This window comes from Ascaphus truei, chromosome 10, assembly GCF_040206685.1.
Source record: "Ascaphus truei isolate aAscTru1 chromosome 10, aAscTru1.hap1, whole genome shotgun sequence".
Classification (NCBI taxonomy): Eukaryota; Metazoa; Chordata; class Amphibia; order Anura; family Ascaphidae; genus Ascaphus; species Ascaphus truei.
The window spans coordinates 12,111,098-12,137,775 of record NC_134492.1 but is presented as its reverse complement, the minus strand read 5'-3'; the positions used below and the strand labels follow the sequence as shown (position 1 = coordinate 12,137,775).

The 26,678-nt window shown below is 42.0% G+C and overlaps 1 protein-coding gene across 6 annotated transcripts in view; it reads left to right on the top strand.

Annotated features, from left to right (window-relative positions):
* The window catches only part of LRRC7 (leucine rich repeat containing 7), a 241,668-nt gene that overhangs the window by 126,704 nt on the left and 88,286 nt on the right, over positions 1-26,678 (top strand). For all 6 annotated transcript variants that reach the window (XM_075615838.1, XM_075615837.1, XM_075615839.1 and 3 more), the window contains 9 exons: positions 5,909-5,972; positions 6,223-6,297; positions 7,876-8,020; positions 9,862-9,934; positions 20,048-20,177; positions 22,194-22,309; positions 23,631-23,700; positions 24,601-24,700; positions 26,360-26,484. In XM_075615838.1, the coding sequence (XP_075471953.1) occupies positions 5,909-5,972; positions 6,223-6,297; positions 7,876-8,020; positions 9,862-9,934; positions 20,048-20,177; positions 22,194-22,309; positions 23,631-23,700; positions 24,601-24,700; positions 26,360-26,484 (898 nt within the window). The remainder of the gene's footprint in view (positions 1-5,908; positions 5,973-6,222; positions 6,298-7,875; positions 8,021-9,861; positions 9,935-20,047; positions 20,178-22,193; positions 22,310-23,630; positions 23,701-24,600; positions 24,701-26,359; positions 26,485-26,678) is intronic.

Genomic DNA, 26,678 nt, shown 5'->3' with positions numbered 1-26,678 from the left:
TAAATGTATACTTTGAAATCATTTGCCTTATTGTCTTAAAGAGTTGCTCACTTCACCCAGTGTCTTCGTTTTGACTCTAGAACATTTTGGGGGTTTCGGTTTTTAGCACCTGACGAAAGGGTTCCCCCCAAAACGTTGTGCTTCGCCTCTGCAAATAAAACACGAAAATATAATTTTGGCTCCTGTGCCCTTTTCTGTGTGCGGCAGTTCCTGCTCCATGTAACGTCTACTTATTTATTTTATTTATTTATTTATCAAATGTTTTACCAGGAAGTAATACATTGAGAGCTACCTCTCGTTTTCAGGTATGTCCTGGGCATAGAGTTCTGATGACAGATACTGTACATGGTTACAAATACATAGTTACATTAAGTGAACAGGGCTATACATTATGTATAAAGGCATTGCATGCACAGTTTAACATATTTTATCTTTTCGGCGTATGAATCAGTTACAGACCAGATTAAAACTTGGTGTTGTGGTTCACAGAAGGAGAGTACCCACCCCTCGCACTCTTACCTACAGACATTTTGTTTTCCCTAAAGTAGATTATGGGAAATATGTGCATTTGATGATAACAAATCATAACGTCATATTAATTGCAGCTGTTTTTGCTTTCTATCTAAATATTTGTAATTTACAATACATGTAGCAAAAATAATAAACCATATTGTGGCTGATTACCACAGAGTGCCCCTGTTTCATATATTATGGTTCATCTTCCCCCTTTTTCCCCTAGTCAGCGTCGTTGATTCTAACTGGAATCAACCACAAATGGTCCTTTTCAATTTGAAGGTATTCATCAAAAATGTACTGTCCTGTAGTTCTTTTTAATAAATACCAGCTTTTAAAAAAATTTCAACAGTAGCCTCCGACAACGGTCACTTACAATGCGTCCAGCAGTGATAAACATTCATTCAGAGCAGACACTGCAGGATGGACGTCTTAGGTAAACCATAGCCAGTCTGTGTAAAGGGCTCTATCTACAGATGTAGCTGAGCTTGCTGTCTTCGGTGCGGCTACCACCTGTGGCCGTGTGACCTTGGTGAACCTGAAGGGCATTGCAGCATTTATGATGACATTTGAGCAGATGCCTTAGCAACAACGAGCTTTTTGGAGGTGTTTATATCTGTGTCTGGTGGAAGTTTGGATTTAACTGAGGGTCAAGCACGATTGTGAAATTGTACTGCTCGGATTTCAATATGGTGGAAACCCTTAAGTCCTCATTAAACATAGACAGGAGGTTATGAACAAAGGCTTCTTCTGCATCTCCAGAAGTTGATTGATATGACCTTATTCAGGCTCACATTGTCTTAACTTATGTCCCATGTTGCTATTTTAAATGGTGGTTAGTTCACACAAAGATGCAATGATTGTCTAGTGTGCTGAGGTTCCCCCTGCCTCTATCTCAGGGGATGTTGTGTACAGTAGCTGGTGATGGCTTCTTGCTGGTCCTGAAGTTACTGCAGCATGTAGAGCAGGGGTGGGGAACATCAGGCCCGGCCCTCGAAATCATTTGGTCTGGCCCTGCTAAGGCAAATGCTATAACCAGGGTTGCGCTAATTTTTTTCAAAATGGCCACCGCGCGCCGATCGGGAGGAGGGAGGAGGTGGTGTGAGGCGCCGGCAGCCCTACACGATCCCCAGCAGCCACCGTACTAGCCCCAGCGATCCCCCAGCAGCCACCGTACTCCCCCGGCAGCAGTCCCCGCAGCAGTCCCCGCACTTACCCCATGCTTCTCCAGCAGTTACCCCCGCACTTACCCCATCCGCATCCGCCCTACACGATCCCCCCAGCAGCAGCATCAACTACCAGAGGTAGGGGGCGGGGTTCTGTGTGCCTACATGCCTGCTGTGTGCCTGCCATGTGCCTGCCTGTCTGTGTCTGTATGGCCCGCGAACAATGTTATAAATATCCAAATGGCCCTTGGCAGAAACAAGGTTCCCCACCCCTGATGTAGAGGGTGAATCTCTACCTTTTACCAACGTCTTGATTCAGTTGATGGCCTGGCAGATTATATTTTTCTTGCAACTGTTACACTGTTCTGCATACTGTTGCTAAATATTCTGTAAAGAACTACTAGGATTCTGATGAAGATGAAAAGTATCTACCAGTGCCAATTCCTTAGACATCACAGCAGCTAGTGTAACATGGAGTAGGTACCAAGGTGATTGTGACGGTAGGGGGTAACCAGGCTACATAATAAAGGTTAAGCTCTCTGGTTACCCCTGAAACCGTGGGGTCCCTGGTAGCTACATAAGCCCCATAAGCCAGGGACCAGGGATGATACATGCCGAAAATAAAGTGACCCCTGCTTTTTTCTGTTCCCATGTTCACTTGGCCCTAGAACTGTGAGATTTATTGTGTGTCAGTTTTAGGGGTGGTACTTGGGTAGAAATGCAATTATTTTGTTTGCAGGAGTTCGGGGGCCGAAGTTACCAGTAGTCCTTTAATTCTCCCTGGCGAGCAGGCATGATTGGCCGGTACACAGGGTGAATTACACCACAGCAACCCAGTGTCCCCTAGACTCCTGGATTTCGAGCCCAAATATCCCAAATCCATTTCCCTTATAAATATAAGGTTTCCCAATGTGTAAACTTTATTCAAATATACTTTATAACGTTGTAGACATTTACTATACGGCTCTATACAGTCAGCCAGGCATCAGCATAGACATCGGCATATCTGTATAAAGTCCGTAATTAAAAGAGGAGAGGATGTCCAGAGGTGAGAAGACCATTTGGTGGGCGAGGAAGGGCAAAGTGCCAAGTCCGGAGAACAAAGGGCCCTCTGTGGGGACACCTTTTGTGCCTGCCAGACTTGGGGGAGCCTGCCCAGCGAGTGGCATTGGGTTAGCTGGAGAAAGATGGCGAGCATAGGCGCTTTCCCCATTGGCTAATCCATATTTCCTGCCCATCTGGCTTTTTGATCCGGCTTAACACGCCTCATCCTCTGATGACAGCCCAGTGACGAGCCCCTGTTTCTATTGGCTGGTGAGGAGATTTTTCCATGCTCTGATTGGGCGCTCTTCCTTCCTCCATGCTGGACATAGCTCAGCAGAGGGTATGTAAGGAGAAGCCCCAGTCAGAGAACCAGATCCTTTTGTGGCTTGAGTCGATGAAGCTAGAGCAGGCTTTTCAAAGTTGCTCTGTCCCAAATAACAGAACAACCAGCTTCATTTTGAAGTTAGGAAAGCCTGCCATGCAGAGACTAAGTCAGACCCGAGGACCAAGTTCTCATTTTAGAACGTAGCGGTCGCAGTCAAAAGTTCCTGCCAAATACAGTTCCAGGAGTATCGGGACTAGGTCCCAATCAGGAGTTTCTGCGGAATCTGTCCAGGATGTTCGGAACAAGGTTCCGATCAGAATAAGCCCTTGCAAGCAGGCGCTCTGCACCTAGGAAAGGCTAGATCTCATACCCCAGACTCCAGTAAGTGTGTATATTTCTGTGTTTTGTGTTTTGTTGTATTTCCGAGGTCTTATCCAAATAAACCCCATTTTATTTCACTGCCTTGTTTTGCCTATTGAATGATCCCAGAAACATAAATGTGTTAAAGGACCGGGTCTACCGTGAAAGTGATCTGTTTTTCTACCTCTTCCATGCCATTTGTTGTCTCGGTTATGGTCGAACACTTTCCAAACAGAAGAGGTGAACTTGTTTGTCCTTTTGTCAGGCATGATGGATCATCATCAACACCTTTAACCGAATCCATCAACTTAAGGTTCAAAAGAATGATTAACTTCCCTAGAAGCATCCTTGATAGTAATTATTTTTCCTGGTTGAGAAATTTGAGAATGGAACCAGGAAGGGTAGTGCATCAGGTGCAAGCTGTTTCACAGTGTACAAAATGTCTCAACTCATGGCTACCCTTTTCGGACTCTCCAGTGGTTTCTTCCATTAAGACCCAGGTACAGGAACAATATCTTCTTTGACTTGGTGTGCTCATTCTTTGATCTCTCATTTTCAGTGTCTGATTTTGCATGGACTTGACAAGAAGGTGGATGACCTTGAGCACATGCTTGGGAACTGGGCACTTTATGAATACACTTAGATACAGTACTCTTTCCCTGCCACTGCATGTAGTGTATTGTATAGTGGATTTCAAGTTTCAAAGAGATTTGTTGATGTCTTGGAGGGCCTTGCCATGGTCATTTGTTGTTGTTTTTTTTTTTTACTGTACTATTAAGTACTATTCATGGTGCAGAGATGCAGGTGTTGAGCAGACTAATCTATATTGGGAGAAAGCAGTGTAAACACAAGACTTATATCCCAAGCCACAGCCCGATGACATAGGGCAGGAGTGGCCAACTCCATTTCTCAAGGGCCACCAACAGTTCAGGTTTTATGGATATCCCTGCTCCAGCTCAGGTGGCCCAATCAGTGGCTTAGTCAAAGACTGAAACCTGACCTGTTTGTGGCCCTAGGGGAATGGAGTTGGCCACCTCTGACATAGGGAATGAAGGAGACTGTTTCTTATACATTGTTAAGGACATCCTGCTATTAATAATGAGAACGGTGTGTAAAAGTTTTGGTGTGGCCTGTATATTACTAGGTTTCAAGAGGCAGGAAAGGAAGGTGTAACTAACCTTTACGGTACTCGTTTGACTTACCTGGAGTGTCATGGTCACGCTGTCACGCCTGCTTATTTTTAGTGGGTGATTGGGCTGCATGTGGGGTCTGACCACATCACATTTTGGTCATAGGCCTGACCACCATACAGTGTATGGCAAATTAGGGGCAACCTCATCAGCTGAATGAGCAGACCGATTATTATCATGGTAAATAGAAAGTTTGGGCACATTTTAATGAGTACTTCAGTATTAGGTGATACCTTTTTTATTTGGACTAACAATTGATATTATAAGACACGCTTTTGTGAATTTTCTCTCTTCCTCGGGTCAAACAATTCTGATTTACAGAGATTCCGTGAGTTTAACAGAGATGTAAAAAACAAGATAGCCATCTAAGGGACAATCAGACTGGGCAATAAGTGGATTAAAAGGACAATACGAAATAGGACCATACAGCCATCAGCATAGTGCAGGGGGGGGGGGAGGGCGTGCAGGGGGAAGAGAGGCAGGGAGAAACATTACAACAATTTATGATAGTGTGTTAGAAACCCCATATCAACATTAAGTCCTTTGGTTTTGTGTCAAGGAGCATTATCATTTTGAGTTGAAATGTTTTCCGTTCTTGGTGCTTTTAAACATTCCATAGAGGGTTTGGAATGTTAAATCATATATGGAATGATCCAGCCGTGAGAAGAGATGTCCCACTGGAGTGCACGGTGTTCTTTCTTCATGGCCCATTTTAAACAATTTGTCAGTGAATGGGTTAATGGTAACTCACAGCTTTTGGGGTGGCAAGTAAGTATTATTGCCTCTAAGGAGGTTTATCATATTGCATCCCTGGCTGAATCACCAATATGGCAACTTATGAAGCTACAATTACAAGTAAATGAGCTTCACATTTAATGGAAACCTGTTCACTTTTACCAAGTCTCACTGAGTTGGCGTCACTGTGCACTCATTCTCAGGATCAAGTCTCATACACTTCTGTAAAGTCTTACTAATCTGAAATCAATGAAAAACATTTTTTTTTGTTCCAGAACCCCCCAAACTCACTAGAATCCTTTGAAAGTGAACCTCAACATTAAACGTTCATGTATAAAATTGTCCTGGCTACAAAACAGATCATAGAAAAAAAAATTATAGGGAAAGCAACTGTTATTTTTTTATCATTCTGATAAATCTGTTTTTTTATTTTTTTTTAACACCAGTATTGCCTCACTTTAGCAGCCGTGCAACTTTTTGTTGTTAAATAAACTACAAAGTGCCTGGTATGAGCAACGTGATTCATACTTCTATATAAAGACCTAACTTTAAAATGTACCCCTACTGTGTTACAGGGCGATGAACAAGCTGACCCAGCTGGAGAGGCTTGACCTGGGCAATAATGAGTTCACTGAGCTGGTAAGGAAAGAGATGTTATTTTTGCTTTGGGAACATTAGTACATCGACTTGCATTTTAATGCTAACGCTGTTGTACTTGAGACTCAATGCGGATACTTAGATATTCTGTATTATGTGCAGTTTCACTGTGTAGCTCGTTGAACATGCAATGCTGATGTAACCATTTTAGTGCCTTCAGTGTATTTATTTGTTCACGTCATTACCAAGTGTATGTAAGATGTATTAACAAAGCTTTTTCATTTTCTTTCAGCCAGAAGGCCTGGAGCAAATACAAAATTTAAGAGAATTGTGGCTAGACAATAACTCACTTCAAACATTGCCTGGGGTAAGGATTTTTTTTAATATGCTTAGTATTTCCCCATTGGACTTTGGCACAGTATAGTTTGTTTCAAATCCCTGTATTTGCATGAAGTATACACACAGAAAATATGCAATAGCTCTGAAAGAAGATAACGCTACAAGGGAGCAAATAACATGTAATCTACTGCTGTGATGTGAATGGATCAAGATTCACTTTTTGACCTAATTTCCACTTTGTAAAGATGAAACAACACAGTGAAAAGAACAGGCTCCTTCTTACTAGGAGTTTGTATGCCATTACGCTTGCTTTTTGGGTCAGCAACTCCATTTTCTTTCCTGAATCAAACAAACGGCTTTAGAAATAGGATCGATTTTGTTTAGCCATGGATAACAATCAAGAAAATGTATTCCTACAGATAAACTGCAAATACAATTTGGATCAATTTATAGCATATTATGTCATTTTATGTAGTAAATTCATGTTAATATTGGACAACTCTTTGACCGGGATTCACTAAGCTGTGATGCAGGGTTATCTAACCCCGATCCAATGTTTACCATGATACCCGGCATCTCAGATTAGGTAATCTTGGCCTGTGTATTTGAGAGAAATATAATGGAGAATTTCCTTGTGTAAATTCTCACATTACAAAGCAAACAAATCACGTATTTATGTCTTTACTTTTAGTGCATTTTTTTTTTTAAACCCAGTAGAGTTGGTTCTGAGGTGTTGCTCTATTTGAAAATTACAGAATGTCACATTTGTTGTTGCAGTTTTTCAGCATATATTATAAGCGATTGTGGTTATAATTTGCTTTATTTTTGGGTAGCACCTTGAGTAGATTTATGAAATAATGCAAAATAATAATAACTTTATTTATGTAGCGCTTTTCTCCCAATGGGAATCAAAGCCCGTTACAGTTACATAAAGAGATACAGAAGAAAACATTTAAGGTTATAAAAGAGACCAAACACAAGGAAAGACGCAGTACAGGATGGGACATTCCGGACAGGTTGTGGTTCTTTATTAAATACCTGGGTAAACAGGTAGGTCTTGAGCCTGTTTTTATAGATTTCCAAGAGGGGGCCTCTCGAACTGTAAAAGGCAGACTGTTCCAGAGAGTGGGAGCAGCGTGGCTAAAAGGAAGTCAATGAGATTATGGGGACTGTTAGGAGTCCTTCCCCTGCAGATAAAAATAGACTATGATTTTTCCAAAGTACAGTAATATTTCCACAAGCAATAATTTTAGCTATGTTCAGTTGATCAAATTGTCATATTGATTTTACACATGGTGCGTACTCTCTTTCCTCTTGTTTTATATATATATATATATATATATATATATATATATATAAAAAATATATATATATAAAAAATATATATATAAAATATATATATATATATATATATATATATATATATATATCTTAATCTCTACAAAAAAAACCCAGATATTCTAGGCCCTTCTGTCAGCACAGGAGTTAACTGTCATACTGCACTGATATGAAGCTAATCTCATCGTAATTGAGCTATCCTTGAACTTACAAATGTGGAAAGAGAAAAATGTAACAAGCTAAAAGATATACTATTTATGTCATCAAGTCTACAGGGAAGTTAAAGCAGTTGATATACCTGGACGTGTCAAAAAACAGGATTGAGAGTGTAGACATGGATGTATCTGGATGTGAATCTCTTGAAGACCTCTTACTTTCTTCCAATTTGTTACAGCAGTTGCCTGACTCTATAGGTAAGAGAATAAAGTATTTAGTAAAAACTGTTTTCAACAAGATACACCGTAAATTCTATTTAGTTGATCACACACACTGCGCTAGATGTTGAATATATACACATAGTACTTGGTATTTTTTTATATGTGAAGCTGCTGCTTCATAGCTTTTATTTTTCTTTACAGCCTAGCAGCATAGTACAATTATCAGTATAATCTCCCATTAATATTTAAAGGAAGATGAAAACCCAATTGACTTGATAAACAAAATAAGACTCATTATAATTCTTCTCGGCTAAAAATACAAACCCACATCAGCGTCATCAACCACCAACTTAACAAATGGTTCTGTACATTAACTCCAGGAAGAGATCAGTGTTTAGATGCCCCAAGATTATCTGAAAACCTGAGTAGCCTTATCTTTCAGCTCCAGAATTCCTCACCACAGATGAATTCTGCTTAGGTTATCCTTCAGTCTTATCCTCCTCTCCTTCTCAACTGATTCAAAAGGTTTTAGATGCTACAAACATGCATTAATTATAATACCACCTCTTTCAACTGATGTCATCCTCCTACTTGCCCTGTTAGTTAAATTTGTCAAATTCTGCATAGAAACCATTCTCAGAGCAGCCAGCATGGTGTCAATGGATCAGATGCAGATCCTTACTGAAAATTAAGAGATTTCTGCACACCCTTCAATACTTCAAGTAAAGGGTTCACTTTTTTAGGAATTGTTTTCAGAAATAACCTCATTTAAAGAACTTACATGTTTTCACTCAGCCACCCTTTGACCTACATTTTTTGTTTTTAACTCTTCCCCTCTGTGAATCCCTCGCCACCACTTTTTCTCAACCTTAAATTAACCCCTTTAGTTAAGGTAGAGTCCGATACAGATACAGACACCTTACTCTTTGCCCTGGAGGAGGACAGAAGTGATGTCTTGCTACCTGCACCACGTCTGATCTGGTTATTAATTCAGCTTTCTCAAACACACTGGGAATGCTCTTCAATTCCCAGAACAACCAACTGGGCCAGCAAATCCCTTATCTGACACTGCGGTGCCCCGTCTTCTCCTCCTAGCTGCCACAAATAGCGTCCATTTCCTCTTCCGATGATGACTTAGAAGACAACGTGTTGCAACTCTTCTTAGTAGGCTCCATAACAGTAAATCATTAATTATTTCAGGATTTGCTGACACTGAGTGGCTGCAGCTGTTAGCGGAACTGGACACGTGCCCCCACCCTAACCACAACACCCCCCACCCACACCCCTCTTAATCCAAGGAAAGTTCAAGGGAGACTTTGAATTGGGGGATGAGGGGCATAATGGCCATGCTGCCCTATGCTTAACTCTGTGACGTCCTGTATATTGGGAGAAAGACGTTCACTCGACTCCAGCAGTGATTTTATTAATGTTACTGCTACATACTCTGCAAATCTCTATTGAATATTTAGAATTTCGGAGGATACATTGTTTATATATAAAAGTGCATCAGTGTATAGTGTACAGAATTAGGGCACTACAACGGTCCTTTAAAAATGTCATTTACTTATTTGATTTTCTGTGCTTTTGAAAGTTGTATTTAGCAATACACTGTTCACATAACAGAGGGAATGAATCTGGCAGGCAGTGACAACACATATACTGATTTGAGTTAAGTCATATTGGGGAGTATCCAGTATGTTGTTAGCATTTCCTTGCATTTATGTTGCAAGGTAAGTGAAGCCAGGACCACCGACAGATTTCCTGGGGCCCAGGACTAGAGTTTCTCATTTTGTAGTCAGTATTGTGCTGTATAAGCAGAGTATGACATTGCCATTTCTACGACTCTTACTACCAGAGCCATTGTTTTATTTTACTAGGTCTGTTGAAAAAACTTACAACTCTGAAAGTGGATGACAATCAACTTGTAGCGTTACCAAATACAATTGGAAAGTGAGTACAATATGTTTCATTTCTAATTTTTCCGGCACATGTATGCAACCTGCGGATTCTCACTCCCTGGCCCTTATATAATATGTGGTAAAGCTGTTTCCCCCGTGCTGAAGAAATTGTAGACCCAATTATTGAAATTAAGCTAAAATCATCTCCAGCACTGCGAAGAGGCTTCATGGCTTTTTGATAGACTTTTTTTTTCTAGTCTCATTAATAGTTGGCACATACAGTACTGTGTCAGTGGCAAAGAAGCTATGTGTTGGTCTGTTTCTACACAATATGGTTCAGTATTGTGCTGTGTGTGTCTTTGTCATTTTTATCTTATAATTATGTGCCGTTTCCAAACTACTGTAGGTTAACTATGCTACACTCTATTCTCTTATCTCCTTCCTACTTCTTCCTTCTTCTTCCTTCTCTTTCCTTCTCCTCCATCTGCTTTTCTCTTTCTCTTTCATTTGATCATAACCCCGTTATACGTTTCCTACAAGGAAGGCAGAAATCAACTGCAAAGAGGGAAGAATTTATTTGCTATTGTAAAGTCCAGAATGAGAGTACTAATTCAATGACCAAATTCAAGAGATAAAAGCCAACTACAAAGAGGTTGAAATATAGAAAAATCAATCCATAGTCCAAACACTTTAAGTAGTTTGTGTCTTCAAATGCTAAGTGATGGACTCAGCATGCAATCAACACAAAGCAGTAACTTTCACCAGAAGTGTCCTTGTAACCATCGAAAAAGAGCTAATTTAAGTAAAGTAATTGAAGTAATTCACATTACATAAATTACTCTTTTATTAAATTAGCTATTTTTCGATGGTAAAAATAGGTGATGAAGGTACTCAACAATAAGTCCGTAGGTGGAAATCCCAGTAGGTAATTTGATTTAAGTGGCAGGCCAAGTAATACCTCCTAATGTCCGGAAAAGACAAACCCACTCCTGCTTTTAGAAGCCAATAAAACAGATCTAGGAGTTCTTTGTATATAAATTGGAATTTAGCATTTTGCACTTCTTTCAGGAAAAGACTTTAGTGGAGTTAATTATACAAGAATCTCGGAAGGGTGTTCATCTTAACTGATGTTATGTGATGCCGCCAGGAAATCTGGTACCTATTCTATTTCAGGAAATCCTTCTTAATCTGTGAGAACAGCCCCAAGAAATTCAGTCTAAACCGCTCCTGATAGTTCTTAGTGAGGAGAATATCTAGATACTTTTGCAGTATATGGGTGTCCCTTCATTTGAAATTGAAGTTCAACTGAAGCAGCAATACTTCATACTTAGGTTGTGTCAGATTTGGAGCCTCAGATTTCCAGAATTTACTTTACCTGAAAGTTTCTCAAATTCATTGAGTACTGCTTGGAGATTTGGGAGAGAAGTCAATAAGTTTTTGTATGGTCCGATTTACGTAATCTGCAGGATGAATCATTTGTAATTGTTGTCCCCAATTTGTATACACTGAATGCTTGGATTCTCTCTAACTGAGAAAGGCAAGGTTTTAATAGTGAAGGCAACAGAAGGGGAGGAAGCGGGCAGCCTTGTCTTGTCTCATTGGTTATATTAATCTAATGTACATTCCCTCTTGGTAATTTAAGGGTAGCTGTTGGGAGATTATTCGAGTCTTGAATTCTCTGTAGATAGGGGCCTGTGAACCCAAAGGCTGCCAGGCCAGGGTCCTGTTCAAAAATGGCCAGGTATCTGGTCAAATGCCTTTTCTGCGTCCAGGCTCAACAAGATAGCCTTAGATTTAGTGGAGTTAATGTGCTCAATTATATTAATAATCTTCCTGGTATTATCAGAGGCCTGTTTTTCATTAACAAACCCCACTTAATCTCTATGAATGAGAGACAGTAACATTGGATTTAACCTATTAGCTAGAATGTTACTATCTATTTGTAAATCTGAGTTCAGTCGGGGCATTGGCCTGTAGCTCACACAATTTAGGGGTCCTTACCTTATTTATGAATCACTGCAATATTGGCTTTGGGCATTTGCTCAGGAATTGGCTTACCTTCTAAAAAGGAATTGACGTGTGTTAATAAGTAGGGGGAAAGAATATCAATATATTTCTTTTATAATAAATATTTGAGAATCCATCTAGGAGCGGCGGGGGTTCATTTGATTACAGTTCTTTGAAAACTGCTAAAAATTCTAATTTGGGGATTTTAGCATTCAGCACAGAGGTTGAGTGCACGCATCATAGGGATTACTTTTCTCCACTTTGATTTTAGCATTCAACCCCATTATATCTTTTTTTTGTTTGTTTATTTCAGCAGTTTACAACCCCCAAGAAATGGGTCTATTTTTAAAAACTGCTAAACCAAATTTGGGGGATCCTTGTTCAGGTTAAACAAATGGGCAATGGTGGAATTCCATGGCTATCATGGGTGCGTTGTGTGTAATATTCCCATGTCTCATTTTTTAGCATTTATCTGTGTTCTTGAGTGTACCCCTCTAAATTAGCTGGCTAAAATGTGGTACGCTTTATTCCCCTTATCAGAAAATAGTTGTTTTGTCCATGTCAAGGCCTTTTCTGTGTCCTCGGATTGTATCTACTTCAGATTGTCCCTGGCCTCCAGGAGACATCTGCATTTTTTTTTAGTTGGACGGCTTTTAAGCTCACATTCCCCTTCTAATATTCATTTCTAGCTTAGCTCGCGTTTTATGCGAGGTGATAGAAATAAGGGTCCCTCTTATTGTAGCCTTGTGTGCCTCTCATAGGATAGACTCTGTCTCCTCCATAGACCTCATTTAGTGTAAACAAATCTTTGATGGATTCCCATAACTCCGATCTAGGACCCTTGTCCGCGACCAAAGTGCCGCCGGCGATCCGTCGCCACAGTACATTTCACCGCGCTTTGGCTGCTCGGCGCTCCTAGTCCCATGGCCACCGCTCCAATAAGCGGCAGCCACAGGACTAGGAACGCCGGGTGGTCACAGGACTAAGAGCACCAGACTGTCACGGGACTCAGAGTGCTGGGCAGCCAAAGTGCGGCGACCTGCCCGGCGGTGAGTTGTAGTGGCAGCGAACCACCAGCAGCACTTTGGTCGTGGCCAAAGGTCCCATTCTGCCCATAGTCTGTTGTCTATTTCTGGGTAATTGAGAAGCAAGTCACTTAGCCTCTATTGTCCATTTCGTAAACGCTCAAAAGCAGTAAAGACTAGTGTGACAGGGGCACGGTCCGACATGTAATTGGATCTATCTGGAATTTGAGACCCCTGAATTTAATGTCTCTTAACTGTTCAAGGAAACCTATCATGCATTTGTTATCTTTATTGGTCTTTTTGTTAACCTTCTTTGCCTTTGCTGGCTTTGTTTTATGAATGTTGGCAGCTCCTCCAATAAAGAAGATATTAGCACATTGAGCCATAATTTAAAGCAGTTTTCTGCCACAAGACATTTTAAGTCAATATGTTGTAAGGTCTTTTTCAGGGTGTAGAAGTTGTTTTATAGCAGAAGACGACCTAGTCAATTTGGTAATTTCCTGCATCAAATACTTGATTTCAACCAGCTAGAATAAAATATTTCACTAAATGATATATATTTTATAAAGAATCAATTGTAATTTGTTATGGCATAAATGTCTAGAATGCATAAAACAGGATATGAATCAAATGTTCTAAGCATTGTGTATAATTAATTGGTGTGACTTTAATGCAATCTGTATTGACTGAGTGACTGAGAAGGATGACCTTAAACATTTGTTTTAGCTCTTCCTACTTTTGAGAACAAGATTTTTTTTTTTAAATGACTGTGTATAAGTTATAATAACTCCATTGGATAAAAAAAATACTTTTTGTTTCACAATTTAAATTTTTTTAAATAATAATTCTTCCCGTATCCAATATTAAATATTCTATAATTGCAGGTATAAAAATACATTGCTACTAACCATGGTACTCTTTGCCAAATGTGAGGCACAATATAATCAGTCATAAATATAACAAAAATGCACCCTGAGCTATGATCAACATTGCAGTTTGTAAGTTCAGCATCTTCTAGTTTTTGTAATGTATTTCTAACGCTAGAATAGTCTTGCAGGAAAGCTATGGAACAGGCTACATTGTATCTACTTGTAATACAAACAGCCTTGACATTTGTACTAATGTAGAATCCACTAGAGATGTGCAAAACGTCCGCATGAGGTCGCGCAGCGTGCAAAATGTGTTCTTTTGAGTTGCAAATAAAAGCTGAGTGAGCGCTTGCAAGCGAAGCATTGAGTACGTGTGCATCGCGTGAAATATGCTCATTTGTGAAATCCTCTAAAATCGCTAGATTCGCTTGATGCCGAGGCTATGAATATGGAACACGACTCTTGCCTCACAAACTGTATGGCGATATTTCGCTGGAACCTTACTTATTTGCTAAATTATTAGCGCCTTGAGGCTTTGCAAAACATTTTCACAGGGAATCAAATTTTGGGCAAAAAACCACTTGAACCTTAACGAATGCATTTTGGATAGTTTCGGACAACCCTAGAAACTGCACAGTGGACCACTACAGGGTGAATATGTATATTGCATGCGTAGGCATCAGTTGACCAATACAATAAGCCGTGTAGCTGCAAAGCGTGGGCACTTTCACTCCTCTTTAGGTTCTAAAATGTGAGGAATTTGGTTGTGGTTCTAATTAAGAAAAATGTGGGTTTTGGTTTTGGTTTTGCAGTGTAAGATTCTGGTATGTTCTGATCTCACCCAGTGGCGGATTTCCCATTAGGCCTGATAGTCCCGGGCCTGGGGCGGCAATATTTTGGGGCGGCAAAATTTTGGGCCGGCAAATTTCTTCTTCTTTTTTCCCCCTCTCTTTTTCCACATATACAGAGACCGCACTGATTGCCGGGGGAGAGCGCGGGGCCTCTGTAAAGGTCTCTTACCTTCTCCTTAGTGCCACCCTTCTCCCTCTGTAGCAACGTCACATGGCGACGCGTTGTCCTGGAAACACATCGTCACGTGACTTTGCGGCGTCATTTGACACCGCGATGCTACTGAAGGAGGCGCCCGGGCAGCAAAAAAGTAAGTGACTATGGCGGCAAAATGTTACATCCGCGACTGGAGTTCACATAGCCAATTTTTGCCCATCTCTAGTGGCTACTTTGCAGCTACTATACTCCCACTTTACCTGATTGTCAGTCATAGGAGATAAGATCAATCAAAGCCTCTAAGTCTGATTAGTGGGTGACATTGCGCAGACACAGCTTAGGACTCATCTCAGACGATTGCTTGATCTGGGAAATGGAAGCGGTGACTTTCCTGGGAAGTGATTACACTGTGAGGTCATGGGAATTAGGAGAGAGAGTAGACAAAGACATTCTTAATTGTGTATTGATTGTAAAGTTATTGAAGTAATCAGTTTCAGCACTTAATAAATCATCGTTTATAAAGCATTGCTTCTTTAAAATTGGTTTCCAATCAGCCCGTAGCTGCATGTTACAAGAAATAAACACACAGTGTTCAGTCAATGCTTCTATCTATCGCTAGCTGTCTAATTTGTTCTAGAATAGGGGTGCTCAACTCCAGTATTCAAGCTCCCCCAACAGGCCAGGTTTTCAGGATATCCCTGCTTCAGCACAGGTGGCTCAATCAGTCCCTGCTTTAGCACAGGTGGCTCAATCAGAGGCTCAGTTTTCGACATATCCTGAAACCCTGACTTGTTGGGGTGGGGGGGGGGGGGCTTGAGGACTGTAGTGGAGCAGCCCTGTTCTAGAACTGCCATGTAAGGACAAAATATGGACTCCGTATCATGGAATGATTCTCAGATAAAGTATAACATCAGTCATAGGGGTCTATTCTGGTAGCTTCGATAACCAACTCATTGAGGATTTTGAGCAGCTATCACAACATTTTGCTAGGTACAGTAGCTATTCAGAAAGGCTCGATGATTTGCTTAAATCTTGTGGGGAAGGCATTTTCTCACAATTTCTGGCTCCTGGCCAAACACACTGTGCTGGAGCTGGCGAGAAGCTCAAACTCATATTTTTTTATAAAATCGTGCTATTCTAGTAGCCTCGATAATCTCATCGGGGCTCTGGAATTGCAATTTTATCAAAGATTCAGTTTGCTGGCGAGAAGGGATGTGAGAGAGGGACTTTTAAAAAAATGCATTTTTCCTGCATCGGATTGATGCCGGGGGTCTCCGGAGCTGATACACATTAATACCAGCACCGGAGACCCCCGGCATCAATACGATGCAGGAAAAATGCATTTACAGGCAGCTTCATTACCCTAGCGGCTAACCGCTAAGGCAATGAAGGGGTTAACTGCCAGTGCCGTGTTTATTGTGGGTAGCAGGGGTGGGTGAAGGTGGTATTTGGCCCATGGTGGGTGTTTGGGCTTTGCGGGGGGGGGGGGGTTACGGGAGGAGTTAACCCCTTCATTGCCTTAGTGGTTAATACCACTTCACTACCTTAGTGGTTAATACCACTAAGGTAGTGAAGGGGTTAACCACTCCCGCAACCTTCCCGGCAGGCCTAACCACCGACTCTGGGGCAACTAACCCCTTCATCCACCCCCTCTGCCCCCAATCAACAGGCTATTCAAGTTTAACCCCTAGCCGCTAAGGTAATGAAGCCGTTTTTATTTTATTTTAATTTTAATGCTAGTGTGCGTGAGCAGGGGGTCTCTGGAGCAGAACCGAATGGTGATTTCATGTCCGGGGACCCCCTGCTTCCCGAGATACAGGCCCCGTTATGGGGTGCTGGTATCCCCATGCAATGTTTAAATGTACCACATCACATGACCGGGACATTTAAATCCATAGGAGATAACGGCACCCCATATCGGGGCTGTATCTCAGGAAGCAGGGGGTCTCCGGACCTGAAATCAACGCTGTTCTGCTCCGGAGACCCCCTGCTGACGCACTCTAATATTAACATTTTAATAAAAACACTGCAATCACTTGCGAGAGCTGTGCAGAGAGAGGCAGGTCTCCCTGTGCAGGGAGATCGCCTGCGAGAGCTGTGCAGAGAGAGGTGGGTCTCCCTGTGCAGGGAGATCGCCTGCGAGAGCTGTGCAGAGAGTGCCGGGTCTCCCTGTGCAGGGAGATCGCCTGCGAGAGCTGTGCAGAGAGTGCCGGGTCTCCCTGTGCAGGGAGATCGCCTGCTAGAGCTGTGCAGAGAGAGGCGGGTCTCCCTGTGCAGGGAGATCGCCTGCGAGAGCTGTGCAGAGAGTGCCGGGTCTCCCTGTGCAGGGAGATCGCCTGCGAGAGCTGTGCAGAGAGAGGCGGGTCTCCCTGTGCAGGGAGATCGCCTGCTAGAGCTGTGCAGAGAGAGGCGGGTCTCCCTGTGGAGGGAGAGGCGGGTCTCTGTGCAGAGAGAGGCGGGTCTCTGTGCAGAGAGAGGCGGGCCTGCGAGAGCTGTGCAGAGAGAGGCGGGTCTCCCTGTGGAGGGAGAGGCGGGTCTCTGTGCAGAGAGAGGCGGGTCTCTGTGCAGAGAGAGGCGGGTCTCCCTGTGCAGGGAGACCGCCTGCGAGAGCTGTGCAGAGAGAGGCGGGTCTCCCTGTGCAGGGAGACCGCCTGTGAGAGCTGTGCACGGAGCGCCGGGTCTCCCTGTGCAGGGAGACCGCCAACGAGAGCTGTGCAGAGAGAGGCGGGTCTCCCTGTGCAGGGAGACCGCCTGCGAGAGCTGTGCAGGGAGCGCCGGGTCTCCCTGTGCAGGGAGACCGCCAGCGAGAGCTGTGCAGAGAGAGGCGGGTCTCCCTGTGCAGGGAGATCGCCTGCGAGAGCTGTGCAGAGAGCGCCGGGTCTCCCTGTGCAGGGAGATCGCCTGCGAGAGCTGTGCAGAGAGCGCCGGGTCTCCCTGTGCAGGGAGATCGCCTGCGAGAGCTGTGCAGAGAGAGGGGGGTCTCCCTGTGCAGCTCAGATTGCGAGAAAATCGCAGGAGAACTTTGAAAAAATCTCAGATCACTTTGCTGCTACGCCGAACGGTTTTGGCATTTTCTTGCCGCACGGTTTGAGAGGGGTTCAGATTCTTTCTGAATACCGTAATAACTCAAATGACAAACAGTTCGGTGAGAATATGCCAAACTTTGCGATGCAGCAGCAAACTCATCAAACCTACTAGAATAGACCCTTTGGGGTTTATTACAATACCCCTTTCTCTTCGCCCATCATATGACCTCTTATATTTGGAGGTGTGGGTGTGCAGTGACGACGTTACAGCTTCGTGGGTTACTTACTAAAACATGGTAGAATTTACCTCATGACATCAACCATATACTTAAAGTACCATGGTGTGGTGTGCAATAAAATGTACCATACATTAATAAATAATCCTCATAGATCCCAACTTTATGAACGGTATTTCAGGGAGATTTGATCAGAGCTATGCAAGTGACAGTATAAAAATGGCAATTCCAAGATGCTATGAAAACCAATAAAAACGAAGATCTTTGTTCTCTTACCTACTGTAAGTCAGACCCTATGTTACCTTCTTTATTATAGAGTCTAAAACAACTTTGCACTGTGTGTTAAACACTTTGCTTAAGCAACATATCGCTCACCTTTTCAAATTGAACATGTTACTAGATAAGCCGTTTCTTCCTCATAATTACTAAGAGGCCCCTTTCATTGCATTGCATCCTCCCCCGCATTGACCACTGTTGTATCTACTTCCTAATAAATGACCTCCCTGCCGTGGAACTTTCTCCCTTGTGATCTATGAAGTAATTTACGTTGGCTGCCCTGTGTTTCAATAATAAAAAATACAAAAATTCATTTGGAGAGTGCTGCGGACCCTTTCTTTGTTTATGTGTGTGTGTGTCTGTGTGTGTGTGTCTGTGTGTCTGTGTGTCTGTGTGTGTGTGTGTGTGTGTGTGTGTGTGTGTGTGTGTGTGTGTGTGTGTGTGTGTGTGTGTGTGTGTGTGTGTGTGTGTGTGTGTGTGTGTGTGTTTTTGTCACATTGGAAGTAGCTTTGGACATCTTTTTTTGTTTTTTGTTGTATACATTTAGCCACGCCCACTAGCACTCCTTTTGACACTTATATACATTTATATATTATGTGGTAATGTTTGAGGTTTCTCAGAGCTTGTTTGGTATCTGTGAATATATATATATATATATATACTAGCTTGTGTACCCAGCTTCGCCTGGGGAATGTTATATTGAATACATGTCCCTCCCTCCCCCCGCTGGCGGAACATCTCCCCGCCCCTCAACCCACCCTCCCCCCGCTGCTGGGTGTAGTGCGGGGTGAGATTTGTCTCTGTCTGTGTGTGTGTCTGTGTGTGTGTGTCTGTCTGTGTATGTATATGTGTGTGTCTGTCTGTGTGTGTGTGTCTCCCTCTGCTGCCGGAACATGTCCCTGCTCCCCCCTCCCCCCCTGCAGGCACATCTCCCCCCTCCCCCCGCTGGCACATCTCCCCCCCACCCCCCTCGCTGGCACATCTCCCTCCTCCCCCCCAATGGAACATCTCCTCCCCTCCCCCACTGCTGGCACATCTCCCCCCCCTCCCGCTGGCACATCTCACGCCCCCCCTTGGCACATCTCCCCCCCATTGGTACATCTCTCCCCCCTGCTGGCAAATCTCCCCCCCCCCCGCTGGTACATATCCCCCCCCCCTGGCACATCTACCCCCCTCCCCCAGGCTGGCACATCTCCCCCCCAGCTGGCTCAAATCCCCCCCCCCCCACTGGCACATCCCCCCCCCCACTGGCACATCTCCCCTGCTCATCTCACAGAGACATACACACAGCTCCAATCCAGGCAAGGACACGCCTCCTCTCTTAGTAGCCACCCACCCCCCCCCCCCCCGCCCCCTGCTCCTGCTCTAGCATTATTGCTGGACAGCCGAGTGAAACTTAGAATGTCCATAATTTGGGAGGTGGATCACATTGGTAGCTCAAAATAGTTGCATTGACCTACAAATCTGCAGCAGAATGTACAGTGAAAGTTTCATTGTGCTACGTGGTGCCATTTCTGAGATTTCGATGCTTCTGACATACAAACAAACAGATGGACGGAATCCAATTTAGAATTATAGTATAGATATATATATATTCTCAAAGTATTGTAAAGCAATGTGTATATTTTATCAGTGCCTAATTTCATTGAATTTGGTTACATTGCATAAGTAACATTGAAGCTTTGTGATATGTCTTAATAAATCTTCTTCTAAAATTCCAGTTTATCTTTATTAGAAGAGTTTGATTGCAGTTGTAATGAGCTGGAGTCTTTGCCTTCCACCATTGGATACCTACATAGTCTTCGAACATTTGCTGTTGATGAGAATTTCCTGACCGAGTTGCCCAGGGAAGTGAGTATCATAAATATATGATTGGTTACTAAGGTGGGATTGATGGTTAGATGGATGAGACATAGATTGAGGGATAGGTGACAGAGTTGGGATATAAGAAGTACACTTGCAGGAGAGGAAGGTGTCAATCATTATAGAGGACTAGAAATGGGTGGATTTTTGTGGCGGGTTTGGATCCGCCTCGGATCGGCCATTTCCTCGAATCAGTCTCGAAAAGGGTGATTCATCATTTACTGATTTTTTATGTACCACTGACAATCCAGATGGTGGATTGTGCAATCCGTTGGCGAATTTTTAAGAATCCAATCCGGATTGCAAAATCCACGTGCGTAAAAATCCGTAAACGGATTGCCGAATCCACGGATTGGATTCTTAAAAATCCGTACGGATTGTATCCAATGGCGGTTTCGGATTAATCCATACGGATTGAAACGGGAGCAATCTGTCGACTAATGTTACACCGCGGAACGGAAAGTTCGGGAATTTACGGAAAACGGATGTTTGTCCGTCTCTACAGAGGACCTGGGGGTCATTATTTAATCTGACTTCAAATTAAACAAAACAATGGGGGAAGCCAGTAGGATTCTAGGTGATAAAGTTATACAGGGAGAGGTTTAGTAGCAGGAAGAGGAAAGTAGGGATGACACTTTATAGATTACTGCTAAGACCTCACCTAGTGCTCACCTGTATTCAGTTCTGGAGAACCGTGACTCCAGAAGGACAGAAATAAATTAGAGATTGTGCAAGCCGGGGCATGGTCTGAAAACTTATCCGGAAATTGGAATGAAAACAAAGGAAAGTGTGCCGCTGCTGTGTGAAATGGAAGAACTTGTTAACCAAGTTTCTTACTTATTGGCAGTGGTGGGTTACATCATCTCAAACATGGTAAAGTTTGTATTGCTAAGCAAAGGGAAGAACACGCTCCGAGACAAAGAATGGGATACATCCCTTCCGAATGTAATATGGGCTTACAGGACAAACTAAAACACAAACCAACATGTGTAAAGTACTTGGTGCACTGGCTCCTATTCAATATGCTATGCTAATACGTCTTCCCGTGCTGGAGAAGACTTCTGTCCCAGTCACAGCATATTGAAAAGGGGACTTAGGCCCAGGTCCACAAAGCACCATTATTGACTTAACAAGGTGTTAACGGGGAACATCAAGACTCACTAACAGTGTTAAGTGTTGTTTTTTTAAGTGTTGTTTTCAGCCGTAATGGACGTTCGTGCTAATGATAAGAAAAAGAGGTGTTACATCTAAGAACGCAGATCCACCAAGGTCTGATAAAGTTACTGCAGGGATTTAATGAGACGTTAGTTAGGTCAGAGCTACAGGTGGCATTAATCTCATACAGACCCTGAGATAGGTCTTTTACAGGGTCTGGATAAGTGTAAGACCACACAGTTAGATATGATTTAACTAAGATACTGTTATTTACCGGGTTCTTTCCTCTCCTGTCTTCTCTTTTTTTACTTTAATTAAACACTAGTCAGGGACCTGGTAGACGTAACGCCACCTTTGGGTGAGACTGGCTTAACGCCATGTTATGTGAAGCTAACGCGAGGCAGCGCTAACATCACATGCCACTAACCCTATGCTAACGAGATCACTAACGGACTTTGTTTTTGCATATAATTAGCTCTGTACATTCATGTTAACCTCAGGGAACATAACGTTTGTTATTGATTTTGATAACATGGCATTATAAGCCCGGATTTAATAGAGCATTGTGGGTCTGTGCCTTAGTGGCAGTTTATCGGTAAAAGAAGTGCTATTTTTGTCTTGATAAATTAAATGGTTGTCTCACGAATACAAACAAATCGAATCACAGTTTAATTTTATTATATAAAATTCTCATTCACTTTAGTAGAAACATGGTAAATGGAATACACACTCAGGGGAGGGCAAGGTAGCACCTTAGGGACTTGTACTTTTTTGAGTGAGGTCTGTATCTGCAATAGGTAAGAGACCTATGAAAGGTGAATTCTTTGTTCCTTCTTTTTTTTCCATCAGATCGGGAGTTGCAAGAATGTGACTGTAATGTCTCTTCGATCTAACAAGCTGGAGTTTCTTCCAGAAGAGATCGGGCAGATGCAGAAACTGAGAGTCCTCAATTTGAGTGACAACAGGTAAAAAGGTTACACGGGACTTGGTTCAACGTTTAAATGTAAATGGAGGTCACAAATTTCCGTTTGTAAAATCTCGTAGGATTACATTTTCAGACAATGGGCAGGAATTAGCATTGGAGAATCTTCCTTTATTTAGGGAAAGGTGTACTCAAACACTTTAATGTATATATGCAATATTTACAACATATTAGTCACATAAATGCTATCAGTTAAAAGTAGTCTAGAATATTTTACAGGTATGCTTTGCAAATGTAGAGTTGTTGGAAATGTAATCGAAAAACCCGACCTTCTACAGTAAGAGTTCAGGTGACAGTGGGAGTGATGGCAGTTTTGCCCCTTGTGAATCAGCTCTCCAAATTTGTGACTTTTAGCTATCTTCGATTGGCAAAAATGTTTTCCTGTGATTCAAATGTTCGCAGCATTGTTCACTTAACGCTAAAAGTCAATTGGCATCGCGCATTCGATTCATCTAGATATCTTACGCTTTCAAAATTCAATCAAACATTACAAAAAAAAAGAAAAATGTAAAAAATTACTAAGCTGTTATTTTGCCACCTTACAAAAAGACAAATTGTGAATTTTGAAGCCTTTAGGCTACAAGTTCTGGCTCCAAAGTTTAAGGCCAAATTTTTGAAGGTCTTTCAAACGTTTTGTAAAGTTTGATGGAAACAGCACTGAAGGTTATGTCAGGTTAGCACATTTCAATTAATCAGATAAATCACACATCTGGCCTAATCATGCATTTGCAATTAGCATTTATTAGGCCACAGTGCTTCATAAATGTAATTAGGGGTGGCGGGAATATTACTAAAATATGTATTTACCACACACTGCATGTCATTTAAGGACCCGCCAAAACACCTGTGGGTCTGTTGTGTAGAAATTATACACAACGTTGAACATGTTTAATGGCTCACTTAGGCTATTTGAGTTATTTTAGTCATGATGTGGCTGTATAAAGCTGTTAAGCACTTTCGCCTTTACCGAGTATGTGAAGATTTGGGGAAATTTCACTTATTTGAAAGGGGCTGAGATCTTTTCGAGCAAATAATATTAGCTTCACATAATATTGAAGAGGGGTCTTTGTTGTTAAATGCAATGGTTTCCATGTATTATCTGAACATGAATGTGACAGCATACCAAGAAAAGAGGTGCATACAAAAACATAACTAAATTGGTATAAGGTGCCGTTCTGTGTCAGAGGAATATCAGGGGGACTGATTTGCTTGTTAAGTGTGGAAGAGGGTCCATTTTACTACAGGTACGCATTGCAGATTTCCAAATTAAAAAGGTGACATTTTTCTGCCATTTTTTTTTGCAGGCTAAAGAATTTGCCGTTCAGCTTTACTAAACTCAAAGAACTTGCAGCTCTGTGGCTCTCTGACAATCAGGTAACAGCTTGTAAAATGATCCAACCCCATTCCAGGCTCCCACAGAGGACAAAATACTGTAGTAATATTTCCTTTATATATCATAAGATTTTAAAGGAGCAATGCGAGCAATATCCTACATGTGTGTGGTGTTTTTTTTTTTTTGTTATAAATAAAATAAGTTTTAATATACTGATCATCCTTTGATTTCTACAGCAGGTTTTAGCCCACCTCCCCAGCAGTGCAAGATATTTGCAATACTTTCCTGTTTGTGATCATTTGTTGCCAATATTCCCAGCATTTTGAGTTGCAAATTGTAACAATAGATAATGTTACCTTAGCAATATCAGGATACTTTGTAGCTGCTGAGTTACACTGACTGAAGGATAGATTGAAACTGTAAGGCAGCCATTTAGTGAACCCTGGGAAGCAGGATTTTACTGATCGATCACGGGAGAACTAATCATCGGCAGCTTAGGTAATTAGTTTTCAATAAAGGTAATCAAAGGATGCATATATTAAAACAGAAAAAGGTACATTAGCTATTATCTATAGATTCACGTTCTCACATATCTATTTGTTACCGCTCTTCGTGGTTCTACAAACAATTGTAGAATTATTCATTTGGAAAAGGCAACAATAGCTAAATACATTTCTGTAAAAGTTTATTGCAGTTTTTCTCTAAGGTAACATCCTATCATAATGTTTTATCCATTATAGTGTATAGGGAGAATGGCAAAGCTAGGACAGCACTGATGTGTGTCATACTCAATTATCGATACACATTTAAATACATGTGGAAAATCATTACTATTACTAATAGTGTATACAGTCAGCCCAATCATAAAAAAAAATGCGTTAATTGAAAAAAAAACCCCAATCTTGTCAGTTTGCTTATCTTTTCCACCCTTTCCTTTGCAGTCCAAAGCGCTCATTCCTCTTCAAACTGAAGCTCACCCAGATACAAAGCAGAGGGTTTTAACAAACTACATGTTCCCCCAGCAACCCCGCGGTGATGAAGGTAAGTTACCTGCTAGAATATGTTCTGCTTCTTCTTAATAGTCTTCATATTATATGTAGTTGCAAAGTTTCAACTTTCTGTAGAACCTTTAACATTTTGTTTCAAGACAATTCCAAGCATTTTCTTTCAGTATTTCTTAGTGCCACTTTTTTGTGCAACAGCTAGCACATCCCCAAACAGAGAAGGTCACCCAGCACTATTAGGCAACTGCTCGATCTATAGAGATGGTGCACGGGGGGGGGGGGGAGAAGAGAATCTCCCCTAATCCTCAGAGCATAATATAGTTTAAAAAATGTACGAACAGCACTCTATGTAAATAACTTAGACACACAAATACTGAGAAGAAAAATTCTCTAATTATCAAGTGTGAAAACACCAAGCAATTGCAATCAATGTACAGGGTAATACTAAGGAGCAGTGTGCCATAGGCTCCAAATCCTGGAAAGAAGCAGGGAAACAGAGAACACTAAAACATGAAACATTTAAACAAGAGACACTAACAATAACACAAATGGTGCTAAAGTGTGTACAAAACATGACTGCCAGGAAAGCTACAAAGGCGCTAGGAAAATAGTACAAATAAAGGGGGGCTATGTTTCGGCCCTGTGGCCTTTCTTCAAGCCCGTTCCCACCTATCAGTGGTACTTATAACATGAAACGCGTCAGAGGTTCCTCTCAAGACTCCTGTCTGCTAGCATGTTGCAGTGCATCCAATAAGTAAATTTTTTTAGCGACCCAGCCTCCGTTTTCCGTTTTTTGGAACGCAGTGCACTGCCTTCACTCTCCCCTCTGGGACATCATTTCCGGTATCAGTGATACTTCCCTTAAAACAAGTCCTCATCCATGGGAAAAGATAAAATAATACGCAATCCCAGGGGTTCAAAGCGCTGTAAACTGGTATCTTCTGCATCTGTACTTTGTTCTCAGCATCGCCTCAAACGTCCGCCTGGGTCCCGTGTTCCTGGTGAATGTCCACAAGACCATCTCTTTGTCAACTTTCTTTCTCATTATCTCGTTTCCGAACATTGGGGCCCTCACATTTTCCTTCTCTCCTAAGAACTACCCCCATCCTCGTTTTTCCCAATTCTACCCTATTTGTTCTTTGCTGTCCACGTCCCATTGTGGAGACTGTGCTCTCCTCAGGCCACAGAATCATTCAGTGCGGAGGAGCAATTTTAGTACCTATCATTAAGGGGAAGAGTAAGCATTGGACCAGCTGGGGTTCTGATGAACAATTGTCAGGATTCACTCAGAGAGACACAATGGAACTTATTTGTGCAGGATTCAGGTGTCTTAATTCTGTTTGTCTAGATTCTCTTGTTTTTGTCACCATTGTTAATTAGTTAAAAAGCATCAATTAAGACCTCAATACTGTTACATGGTAGGCAATGTCAGAATGGAAATGACCCTCATTACATTTTATTTTGTACTTTAGTTATTGATTTCCAATGGACAAGGTTTTCCAGAAATGCCTACATCTTTGTGTACCCACTTCCTTGCTGAGAGGGATTGCAATGCTTTTGTGGCATTGCCGTTGCAGCCCCACTGGTAGCGATGGAGTTAAAGTAAAAAAATACAAATCTGCTTTAGACGACCTTGTTAACAAAGTATTTATGAGCAGCAGTGACGCATGTAATGCCATGTTGTATTTTAATGTAGATTTCCAGTCTGACAGTGACAGTTTTAACCCTACACTTTGGGAGGAACAGCGACAGCAGCGCATGACGGTGGCATTTGAGTTTGAAGAAAAGAAAGAGGAAGAAGATGGCCCAGGGAAAGTCAAGGTAACATTTTAGTTTTTTCACATGCATGATTTATTTTTTATTTTTTTTATTTATAAAAATGTACTGACATTGAGAGTTACTTCTCATTTTCAAGTATGTCCTGGAAACCGAGTTATAACAATGTATGGTTACATTAAATGCAGCAATTTTAACACCAACAAACATCAGCAAACGGCAGCAAACAGCTCACACCC